Genomic DNA, 12,794 nt, shown 5'->3' on the forward strand with positions numbered 1-12,794 from the left:
AAAGAAAAATCTTTAGTTGTTGGATTCCTAGTCTTCAGTATTTAATTTCTACTATTTGGAAACTCTCATCAGAAATATTTTCTCACAGGAAAAATTTATTCATTTTTTTAGGTTGATAATTCTGACAGTTGTCATTACCAGGAGGGACTAAAAGACTCTGATTTTGAGGTCAGAAGATTTCCCATCCATATTAAATTTCTTGTAATTGGAGTATCATTTATTATTACTTGTATTTTTCTTTTGAAGCTTCAAAAGGATTAATATTTAGTTAATGTTTTCAGTTGTATTCTTTCAAACCTTTTCCCCTCTTTGTTTTTCTTTTGAATTTGCTGAAACACTAGGCCTCTGTATTTTTCTGGGTTATAAAAGCATCGATTCTTAAGGGGCAATTTAACTTTAAACCATAGAAATCAAGAATAGAAAAGGGGAGATGGATACACTGTGTGAAAAGGCTGAGAATGAAGTCAGTATTTTACAAACAATTCTTGAATTAATAGTTATGATTGTTTGGCTGATTTACTGCCTAAGGAATTTGTAGGATATACTGTACTTTTGATTTTAGGTATAAAAATCATTCTTTCTTATGGCACCTAGATGTCTTTAAAACAAAGAGAAATTCCATGGCCTGATAAAATGCTATATGTTTGTTGCTGGTATTATGGTATCACAAATTTAGAAATACGGAATTTATTCATATATTTTAATAACAGAGCTATCAGCAAGGTGAAAATAGTGTGATTAAAAAAAAAACCCAAACCTCTGACATTTATAATGTGTAAATGGATGATGATGCAGGAAATCCAAATAAAATCCAAATGAAGCCTCAGGCTAAATGAAAGATCTTGTGTTCACTATTATTTTTCTTGTCATTGTATCTTAAACTTCACATCCTTTGGTTAATCCTTAAGCTGTTTGTATAACCAAAATTTGTCGAGACCATTTGCTAAAGTTTATAGATTTCATGTAGAATGATTTATTTTAGCTTTTAACCAGCCAGATTCTCTCATTGACTTAAAGATTTCTGACTTTTGGCTTAGGTACATTTTGAAGTTATTTGATTTTATTCAGCAAGGAGTAACTTAGTAAAGTGACCAGTAACCTTAGTGAAGTAGCTAATATTGTCTTAGTAGGTAAAAAAAGTTAATATAGCTTTCATTATGGTATTAGGGCATAAATTGAGGAGAGATTTGGTCTCAACTATTAAGATACTGATGGATATTTTCAGTAGGCAGCTGTAGTTTGGTTATACTAAAATTTTGAGCAATTAACAGTCTTTGAAAATCTATTTTATAATAGAATTCAGAGCCAATGAGCAGACTATATTCAAAACTGTATAAGGAGGCTGAAAAGATCAAGAAGTGGAAAGTGAGTGTAGAATCTGAACTGAAACAGAAAGAAAACAAGTTGCAAGAAAATAGAAAAATAATTGAAGCACAGCGGAAAGCCATTCAAGAACTACAGGTATAATGAGATTTGGACTTGAAAATATAGTATAGTAAATATTATAAAACTATTTAAACTAGAGTATGATTTCAAAGTAAGTTGGGCTTATCTTGTTTCTGTGATATGAATTTTAAGAATGGTGTTTTTTGAAGTTTCGTTACTATTAGTTGAATTTGAACTTGAGGATGAGCACAGAGGACAGGTTGCACAAAACAATGCAAATGACTAGGGAAATTGTAATTTACTCGATAAAGATTGATTTAATGATTCTAATTATAGAGTTTTAATTTTTATTAATTCCTATTACTGATGATGTTTTGTTTGATATGTCTATGTCTTTTTTATTATATTAGAAAATGACATTGTAGATAAAACTTTAAATTTGAAACTGTTTAGCTTCAATTTTATGGCATAGTGAAAGAAAAATTTTGAGAAAATGCAACTTTGAGTTAGGAGGAAGATAAAACATCATTTCAAAATGTTTAGGGAAGGTAATATTACATTAAAATATTGTTAGATACATTTTGGAGATAATTCAGCAAACCTAATTTTAGATTGATGACAGTGAGACCCATATTCTTATAGGATATCTGTAAGTGTGAAAAAAAATTCTTTTTTGTGTTTAAAGAAAATAAATCTTATAGACCATCATAGCATGTTAGCAAAGAAATGCTGCTTAATGATTATACTCATGTTTATTTTGTGAAGTAAAATGTGATGAACTGTTCTTCTGTCTTTGTAAATTAGTTTGAAAATGAAAAAGTAAGTTTGAAATTAGAAGAAGGAATTCAGGAAAATAAGGATTTAATAAAAGAGTAAGTAATAATTTAGTGAATTTGTTCTTTACAAATTTATTTTTTATTCCAAACTAATTATTAAAATAATTTCCAAAAATTGAATGAATTCTTTCTGTTGTATAGTATTAATTGACATATAAAATTCTATCTGGGTGCTGTGGAAAAAAAGAAGACATACTTGTTTTACATTCTTGTATTTGGAAAAACAATGACTAATATCTTCTCACTTTAAAAAATCTTATTTTTTAATTTTAATTTTTTAATTTTAATTTTTTCAGATATTTATTGGAGTATAATTGCTTTACAGTGTTGTGTTAGTTTCTGCTGTACAATGAAGTGAATAATCAGTGAATATATTTATACATATATCCCCATATCCCTTCCTTCTTAAGCCTACCTCCCACCCTCCCTATCCCACGCCTCTAGGTGGTCACCATGCACTGAGTTGATCTCCCTGTGCTATGCAGCAGCTTCCCACTAGCCATCTGTTTTGCATTTGATAGTGTATATATGTCAATGGTACTCTCTCACTTCATCCCAGCTTCCTCTTCCCCCACTGAGAATGCACTCAAGTACATTGTCTACGTTGGAGTCTTTATTCTTGCCCTGCCGCTAGGTTCACTTTTTTAAATGACAGGCAGGACACTAGGTTTTACTTTTTTAAAAAGTATTACTTTTTAAAATGACAGGCAGGGGAAGTCATTACTTGGTATTGAAAAAGGTACCTGATAATCCTATATCCACAGCTGCCTATGTATATTGTATACCTTTCTGTTTGACTATTATTTTAGGTGCAGCCCTTGCAGAATAGGGCTCAACTTAGTTCCAAGCTAATTCTTACTCTCAAATTCCTGTTTTTGCCAGTGGCCCAATCATTCTTCCATTAACCTTGGCTTAAAACTTTAGTATCATCTTTGACTTTTCCTTTTCTTTGTTTTAGGCAATAACTAAACCTTATTTTATGCTCTTCTTACTTCATTCAGATGATATCATGTAGAATTTAATAGAAAAATGTAATTGTTTAATTCATTTGCCAAGTAAGTATTGAATAGTTAGAATGTAATGTATGAGTCCACATACAGTCATGAATATGTTTATTCCTACTTGCTTTAAGTTAAATGTCATGCTAAGTGTGGTTCTAGAAGGTTTAGTACCTTGTCAGTGAAGTTACTATTAAGTGAAAAATGCTATTACAGCAGATTGTTTTAGCTTAATTGAAAGACAACCTATGACTTCCCAGAAAAGTCTAAATGTTGTACCTTAGTTTTTTTTGCTGCCTAAATGAGGTTTTGTTATTAGGGGGAAGGGAGAGAGAAGATGAAGGTTCTAACATTGTGTGGCTACTGTATGTTTGGTACTTGTCACTTTTATATGGGTATATGATTGTATTTCTACAGTATAAGACAGAGCTAAAGTCTACTTTAGCCCCAATACCAGTATTTGGTAACTTGTGAGCTTTCTTAAAATGGTTGCTGCCTCCATTAATAAACATTTGAGTTTTTGTGAATACTGTGACTACTTAGTTTAGTTATATAGTACACAGTGTAGTGTAGAATAGTGTAGTACAACATAGTATAATATAGAATTTATGCCACTTTTTTGAGGTGGGAGGGAGTAACTTTATTTTTTGGTGTGATATCTTTCTATTTTAAGTACTTAAGTCAGTTGAGTGTCAGTTTCGGCCTCAAATACTGAATTGTTACTTGTCATTTGAGAGACCCTAACATTTAGTTAAGTGCTATGTCAGAATATAGGTAAGAAACAAAGTAGAAAGTAGTACTTAAAATAGAGTTACTTGATTATTGGATAACAAATTTAATAGAAAGTAGCTCAACAGCTCATTATTCACTTGATCATGACTTTCTGAGAGGAATGTAGATTTTAGTGTATTCTTTCTTGTTTTTTGTTTTTGTATTTGTATTTTTTTTCTTGAGCTTGAAAGAGACTTTGGGTATTTAAAAACCATATGCCTGACCTGTAATAGAAGTTTGAGAGGAAATAGACAGTTTGGTTCATTGACCTTTTTGAGCAGGAAGAGAGTTTTGAGATAATTTAGATAATTTTGGAGGCATTATTCATTTTGAATGGAAAAAGACCTTACCTGATTCCCATCATTAGATGTAACAGTGATGTCTAAATTTTCAAATTCCAGCAGTCACGTCTGAGGCATCAACAATTAACATATTTTCCTTAAAAAATAACATTGGATTTTGTCCGTCTTATATGGGATTTGTTTAAATCCTTTGATGAGTTAAACTGTTATTAAGCCCTGCCCCATGCATATGCTATGGTGGTGGTTGTCAGAGGCTTCCTAAAGAGGAGAATGTATGAAGGGTGAATAGGAGTTATCCAAAAGGCTAATTAGAGGCTGCTACTCTAGCATTTTGTGCCATGCTAAGGAGTTCTGACTTTATCTTGAAGTGGAGGAGAAGGGTAGGCATTGCAGAAAGGTGGGCTGAAGAAAAGGCTAAGTGGTCACAGGTGTGGTTCCCTTTCTCTCCTTACTTCAATAAGAACAGCTATATTTTTATATGATTTAAAATCTTGTGATTTATATGATTTAACATCAGTTAAGATTTCATTTTGAAAAAGGATTTTGTTTCTAAAAAAAGTTTGAAAGTTGCTGCAGATGCTTATTTTGGAGTCAGTGCAGTTTTAAGAATTCTAAAATTAGGCCATTGTGAATGTATAGTGAACTTGCAATAAATATTTTTTTGATTGAATGCTGACTTGTATATAAAGTATATGGCTTTTGATTTTATGGTTTATGGTTTTATGCCAAGGCTGTGCTACTCAGAGAGTCACTGTGGTTGGGGAGCAAATTGCCAAAAGCATGTATTGACATATTCCTCTACCTTTCACCTTAAGTTGACAGGGAAAGACTGAAGTTGTTTCTTCAAGTTGTAGTTGAATAATTAGGTTTGCAGTTATTTGTTTTGATTTTACAAAACCAGTAACAATAAAAAGTTTTTCTCTCTAAACCAGTGGTTCTTAAACTTTAGCAAGCTTCAGGTTACCTACAGAGCTTGTTAAAACACATGTCGTTGGCCTCTCCTCCCCTGCCGGAGTTTCTGATTCAGTGGAGCAGACTTAAGAGTTTGCATTTCTAACAAGTGATGTGGATGCTGCTGGAGCAAGGATCATACTTTGGGAACTGCTCATCTGTGATAGAGAATAGTCACAGGCTTTGAAAACAAAACAAAACCACCTTTGATTTCAGTGACTTGTTAACCTTTTCATTTATTAGATTTTTGAAAATGTTAAAGGATGTAGTTTACATAATATTTCAGCTTTTGCTCTTTGTTAAACTAAGATTTAGACTTAAAAATGATTATAAAATGTTAATCTGTAACAGTTCACTTCTGCAGAAAAATTATAAGTTGGAAAATTAAACTTAACTGCTGTATATGTTAGCAACTTCAAGACAGCTAGAGGTCTTTTTTTTTTTTTAACTTTCAATACCATTTAATGATATTTGGAAGATACGACTACATTATATTGACCTTTAAATTTTTTTTTGGTTGAGATATAATTGACACATAACATTATATTATTTTCAAGTGTACAACATAATGATCGATGTATGTATATATTTCAGAATGATCACACAATATGTCTAGTTAACATCCATTACCACATATAGTTAGATTTTTTTGTGTGTATGGCAAGAACCCTCAAGATCTAGTCTCTTAGCAACTTTCAAATATACAGGATTACTAACTAGTTTCATCATGCGGTATATTATATCCCAGGGATTTATTTTATGACTGGAAGTTTGTACCTTTTAACTCCCTTCACTTGTTTCGGCCACCTCCCACCTCTATCTCTGGCAACCATTGATCTGTTATCTGTATCTATGAGTTTGTTTTTAATTTTTTTTTAAAGATTTTATGAATGAGACCATGTAGTATTTGCTTTTCCCTGTCTGTTTCACATAGCATAATGCCCTCAAGTTCCATTCATAATATTGTAAATGGCAAGATTTCTTTCATTTTTATGGCTGCATATATTTTTGTACACTTTATCTGATGATGGTCATTTAGGTTCTTTTCATGTTTTGGCTGTTGTAAATAATGCTGCATTGAACATAGGGATGCATATATCTTTTCAAGTTAGTGTTCTTGTTTCCTTTGGATAAATACCGAGAAGTAGAATTGCTGGATCATATGGTTGTATTTTTAATTTTTTGAGAAACCACCAAACTTTTCTCATAGTGGCTGAACCAATTTATATCCTCACCAATAGTGCACAAGTGTTCCCTTTTCTCTGCCTCCTCACCAATACTTGTTATCTCGTTTCTTTTTAATAATGGTCATTCTAATAGGTGTGAGGTAGTATCTCGTGATTTTGATTTGCATTTTCCTGGGGATTAGTGATGTTGGGCACCTTCTCTTGTACCTGTTGGCCATCTGTATGTCTTCTTTGGAAAAATCTCTGTTCAGATCCTCTGCCAATTTTAAAATCAGATTGTAGTTTTGCTCTTGAGTTGTATGACTTCTTTATATACTTTGGATATTAACCTCATCAGATATACGATTTGGAAATATTTTCTCTCATTTAGTAGGTTGCCTTTTAATTTTGTTTATGGTTTCTTTGCTATGTAGAAGCTTTTTAATTTGATGTAGTCCACTGGTTTATATTTCCTTTTGTTGCCTTTGCTTTTCAAGGAGTTTACTGCTTATGTTTTCTTTTAGGAGTTTTATGATTTCAGGTCTTAGGTTCAAGTCTTTAATTTCTTTTGAGTTCATTTTTGTGTATGGTGTCAGGTAATGATCCAGTTTCATTCTTTTGCATGTGACTGTCTACTTTCCCCAACACCATTTAGTGAAGAAACTGTTTTTTCCCCATTGTGTATAGTTTTTGTTTCTTTGTCATGACTGTATGTCCGTGGGTGGGTTTATTTCTGGGCACTCTATTCTGTTCCATTGTTTTATGTGTCTGTTTTTATGCCAGTGCCATACCATTTTGATTACTATAGCTTTATAATGTAGTTTCAAATCAGGAAGTATGATGCCTCCAGCTTTGGTTTTCTTTCTCAAGATTACTTTAGCTAAGTGGGGTTTTTGGTGATGCCATACAAATTTTGGTATTGTTTGTTCTATTTCTGTGAAAAATGCCATTGGAAATTTGAGTGCGATTACATTGAATCTGTAGATTGCTTTGGGTAGTATGGTATTGTGATTTATAAGAAAAAAAATGTATTTAGTCATTCAGATGACCAAAATAATTTCACATATATATTTGGTTTTCATCCATCTTTCCTGACTCACAACTCCTCAAACTCTTGGAATTTCCTAAATGTTGAGAGTGGCAGAAGTGTCTTGTTATGCTAATGAGGTGACTTTTGGACCCCACCTATGTATATGGGCTGGTTGCCAGGAAAGCCACCCAAGTGATTAGAAGATCTGAACTTTCAGTCATTCCCCACCCCCCCCCCCCCCCCCCCCAGTCTCTGGGGAGAGGAGAGGGCCTGGAGGTTGAATCAATTGCCAATGACTAAACATTTAATCAATCATAACTATCTAATGAAGCCTCTGTGAAAACCTGAGAGGATAGGATTCAGGGTTCGAGAGGTTCCTGGTTGGTGAACATGTGGAGGTTCAGGGAGAATGATGAGCTCAGAGAGAGCATGAAAGATTCTCGCCCTTTCCTCATACCTAGTCCTGTGCATCCTTTCTACTTGGCTGTTCCTGAGTTATATCCTTTTATGATAAACCAGTAATCTAGTAAGTAAATTGTTCCTCTGAGTTCTCTGAGCCACTCTAGCAAATTAATAGAACTCAAGGAGGAGGTGGTGGGAATCTCTGATTTATAGCCAGTTGGACAGAAGCACAGGTAACAACCTGGGCTTGCGACTAGCATCTGAACTTGGTGGGGAAGGGGGAGGGTATCAGTCTTTGTAGGATGGAACGCTTAACTTGTGAAATCTGATGCTATCTCCAGGTAGATGGTGTCAGAATTGAATTGTAGGACACCCAGCTATGGTGCCCAGAATTGCTTGTTGGTAGGGGGAACCCCCTCCTCAATTTGGAATTGGTACCAGCCTCCATTTAGGTAGTGTGGACATTTTAACAATATTAATTCTTCTCATCCATGGACCCAGAAGATTTTTCCATTTATTTGTGTCTTCTTCAGTTTCTTTCATCAGTGTCTTATAGTTTTCAGTGTGCAGGTCTTTTACCTCCTTGGTAGATTTATTCCTAGGCATGTTATTCTTTTTGATGCAGTTGTAAATGGAATTACATTCTTAACTTCTCTTTCTGATAGTTTTTTATTAGTATACAGAAATGCAGCTGATTTTTATGTATTGGTTTCGTATCGTGTAACTTTCCTGAATTTGTTTATTAGTTCAAACACTTTTTTGGTGGAGTCTTTAGGGTTTTCTGTATATAATAACATGTCATCTGCAAATAGTAACAGTTTTACTTCGTTCTTTCTGATTTAAGTGCCTTTTATTTCTTTTTCTTGTCTGTTGCTGTGGCTAGGACTTCTAATACTCTGTTGGATATCATTGGCGAAAATAGGCATCCTTGTCTAGTTTCTGATCTCAGAGGACAAACTTTCAGCTTTTCAGGGTTGAGTATGATGTTAACTGCAGGCTTGTTATATATGGCTTTTATTATGTTGATGTAGGTTCCCTGTATACCCACTCTGTTAAGAATTTTTATCATAAATGGATTTTGAATTTTGTCAGATGCTTTCTCTGCATCTGTGAGATGATCAGAGGTCTTATTCACATAGTGAATGACTATTTAGAAAGTTACTTATTTTATGTTTTGAAAGTAAGATAGCTAGAATATTTCTGGGGTAATTAGTAAGTGAAAATCCCAATCCTCTCTTCTCATTTTATTTCTTAGGTGAATCTGGAACTGTATACTAAAAAGTTATTGAAAGCTACTTGGGTAGAAACTTGTTTGTTAAGGAGCTTTTTACTTTAAAGGGAGGCAGTTATTAAATCATCTTTGCTAATAGTACAGTTAACCCATTTGTCCTTCATATAGTCACTTATGAGTAATATGTGATATATATAAAATATAATGTTTTAAGAATTTCTTTAAAGTTGTAACAGTAATGTTTCATAACTTTTATATATGATTTTGCTTTGAGATCAGATTACACTTATGCAAACTCTTTCCTTTGTTTCAGGAATAATGCTACAAGGCATTTATGTAATCTACTCAAAGAAACTTGTGCCAGATCTGCAGAAAAGACAAAGAAATGTAAATATCTTTCTCATTTTATATTATTTTATCAATTATTGTTATTATTTTACTGGTGGGGGATGGAGAGGGGAACAGATTGTCTTTTCATTTTTTGGAACCAGTTTTTGTTTGAATGACATATGTGTCTCATACCATTTCTTTATATAAGTAGCAACTAGATTCTCAATTCTTTGAGCTTTGAAAGCTCAAAGTTTTTTGAAAGATAATGTATTTCAAAAGATATATATTTACTTGGCATTTATGGTTAATTCTCATTTCAGTTAAAGTGTGGTCTTGAGACTAATGTTCTCTTCTGTCCAGAACAACCAGGAAATTGAATCAGGATTATATAGTCATGTTCGTAATAGAAAATACTGCTGGAGGGCTATGCTGAAAGCAGAATACTTAAGAATAACAGTATAGTATTTAAAAATAGAATTCTCAGATTTCTTCTAAAGAAATATTATTTTCATATTTATTTATTTATTTATTTATTTATTTATTGGCTGTGTTGGGTCTTCCTTGCTGCACAGGCTTTTCTCTAGTTGTGGCGAGCAGGGGCTATTCTTCATTGTGGTGCGTAGGCTTCTCATTGTGGTGGCTTTTCTTGTTGTGGAGCATAGGCTCTAGCTGTATGGGCTTCAGTAGTTGAGGCACATGGGCTCAATAGTTGTGGCTTACGGGCTCTAGAGTGCAGGCTCAGTAGTTGTGGTGCATGGGCTTGGTTGCTCTGTGGCATGTGGGATCTTCCCAGACCAGGGCTGAAACCCATGTCCCCTGCATTGGCAGGCAGATTCTGTTTTTTTGTTTGTTTTTTCCTTTAAGAACTTTTATTGGGTTACGATTGACATACATTAAATTACATATATTTAAAGTGTACAATTTGATATTTTTTTCTTATTAGTAATGTATATATGGCGATCCCAATCTCCCAGTTCATACCCCCAACCCATGCTTTCCCCACTTGGTGTCCATATGTTTGTTCTCTACATCTGTGTCTCTGTTCTGGCAGGCGGATTCTTAACCACTGCACCACCTAGGAAGTCCCTTCCATTTAGTTTTTTTTTTTTAATTTATTTTTATTTACTTATTTAATTTATTTTTTTATTGGCTGTGTTGGGTCTTTGTTGCTGCACACGGGTTTTCTCTAGTTGTTGCGAGTGGGGGCTACTCTTCGTTGTGGTGTGCAGGCTTCTCACTGTAGTGGCTTCTCTTGTTGTGGAGCACGGGCCCTAGGCACATGGGCTTCAATAGTTGTGGCACATGGGCTCAGTAGTTGTGGCTCCTGGGCTCTAGAGCACAGGCTCAGTAGTTGTGGTGCACGGGCTTAGTTGCTCCGTGGCATGTGGAATCTTCCCAGGGCAGGGCTTGAACCCGTGTCCCCTGCATTGGCAGGTGGATTCTTTACCACTGTGCCACCTAGGAAGTCCCCTTCCATTTAGTTTTAAGCTAAGTCAGAGATCAGGTGGTGGGAGAGGTTTGAAGAACTTTTTAAGCATTTTTAGGTGATCTCTTAAATGAACTAAAGAGTATATCTTTTTTTTCCTTCAATTTTCAGTTTATTTATTTATTTATTTATTTATTTATTTATTTATTTATTTATTTATGGCTGTGCTTAATGGCTTATGGGATCTTAGTTCCCCAACTGGGGATTGAACCTGTGCCTTTGGCAGTGAAAGCACAGAGTCCTAACCACTGGACCACCACAGAATTCCCCTAAAAAGTATATCTTCATATGACATGTAGATTCTTTTTTTCCTAAAACATCTTTTATTTATTCTATTATGATTACAATTATTATTTTAAAAAATTTTATTGGAGTATAGTTAATTTACAATGCTGTGTTAGTTTCAGGTGTACAGCAAAGTGAATCAGTTGTACATATGCATATATCCACTCCTTTTTAGATTCTTTTTCCATATAGGCCATTACAGAGTATTGAGTAGAGTTCCCTGTTAGTTATTTATTATGTATATATAATAGTGTGTATGTCAATCTCAATCTCCCAATTTGTGTCTTTCCTCCCTGGTAACTATAAGTTTGTTTTCTACATGTTCCCCAACCCTGAGGCTTAGCTTAGTGAGGGTGGAGGGCTACAGAACACTTTCTTAAGTACCTGCCACAATCTAATAAGCTCGCTCAGCTCACCCTTTTAAAGGCCTCTTCCCTACAAACTACACACACAAAGTGTGTGTGTGTTTATGTGTATGTGTGTGTATGAGAGAGAGAGAGGAGGGAGAGGGGAGAGCAGGAGGGAAGGGAAGAGGGAAGGAGGAAGAAGGGAGTGAGGTGGGGGTGGGGAGATAGATAGATAGATAGATGGATAGGTACCAGGAAAACCAAAAAGGTAGGCTTATATTATTACAGTATTATATCAGAACATTAGAACACTCTGCTACCAAAGTCCTTTCTCTATGCCACCTGTAGCAGCTTGCTCCTGACAACTGTAAAGTACATCTATACTGATTTATTTTCTTTTTTTGTAGTTTTATTTATTTGTTTTTCAGTACTGGCCTATTGGAAGAATGACTGGACGGTATTTTGGAAGTAGTGGTGGTGGTGGTGGTAATGGGAAGATTGGAGGTGTTGGCAATAGAATGCAGTTCTTTGGTGTAAATAGTTTCTGTGGAATAGAGAAGGTTTGTTGCTAAATGTGTTTAGTAGTGAACATGAGACAGTGAGTAGCTGGAGCGAGAAGGATGAACTATCTTTCTGTTGAAACGCTAATGTGTTCTGTCTCTGTTTCCTTAAATTTTACAGCCCTTTACTATTCAAATAAAAGTGGTTTGGCTCCTGTTGCATGTGCTGTGATAAGTCTAGAGCTCCCTCCAGTATTTTTGAGGGGTTTAGGATACTTGTATTCTTCTAAAGTCAGTTCATTTGGCTCCTCATTGACATTTGAGTCTATCATAGCTGCCATTCTCTTGTTTTGCAGCTTGTTACTGAGAATCTGAAACAATTACCCTTCCTTCAGTTTAATGTGGTTTCTGTGATGCTTGGCTTTACCTGGGGGAATGATGAAGGGACAGCCACATTTTCTTTTACTGCCTTGTGCCTTAATTCTCTACAGCACCACCTATTAACTCTAAGTTTTACTGACTTTACTCAAGGCTTGAGTATAGTTAGAGAGAATCATTGCTCAGGTTAAAAAAAAACGAAAAAAACCCCCACAACAACTCTAAAAAATATTATAGAGGATTTATAGGAGATTTCTCTTTGGGGCTACACCTGTTCTTAACTTGTTATTCTGCTCTTGAGGTTTATCTTCCTGCCTCTTCAGAGATAGAGCAGAAACAAGAGTGAGCTTTGCCTTTCATCTGTATTTCATGAATCTTAAATATACAAAGGAAAA

At 34.5% G+C, this 12,794-nt stretch overlaps 1 protein-coding gene across 2 annotated transcripts in view; it reads left to right on the forward strand.

The window, feature by feature from the left end:
- Positions 1-12,794, forward strand: part of SYCP1 (synaptonemal complex protein 1) — a 141,642-nt gene that overhangs the window by 1,637 nt on the left and 127,211 nt on the right. For both annotated transcript variants that reach the window (XM_057747262.1, XM_057747268.1), the window contains exons 4-7: positions 112-168; positions 1,297-1,461; positions 2,191-2,258; positions 9,387-9,460. In XM_057747262.1, coding sequence (XP_057603245.1) covers positions 112-168; positions 1,297-1,461; positions 2,191-2,258; positions 9,387-9,460 — 364 coding nt within the window. The remainder of the gene's footprint in view (positions 1-111; positions 169-1,296; positions 1,462-2,190; positions 2,259-9,386; positions 9,461-12,794) is intronic.

The sequence above is a fragment of the Hippopotamus amphibius genome, chromosome 1, assembly GCF_030028045.1.
Source record: "Hippopotamus amphibius kiboko isolate mHipAmp2 chromosome 1, mHipAmp2.hap2, whole genome shotgun sequence".
Classification (NCBI taxonomy): Eukaryota; Metazoa; Chordata; class Mammalia; order Artiodactyla; family Hippopotamidae; genus Hippopotamus; species Hippopotamus amphibius.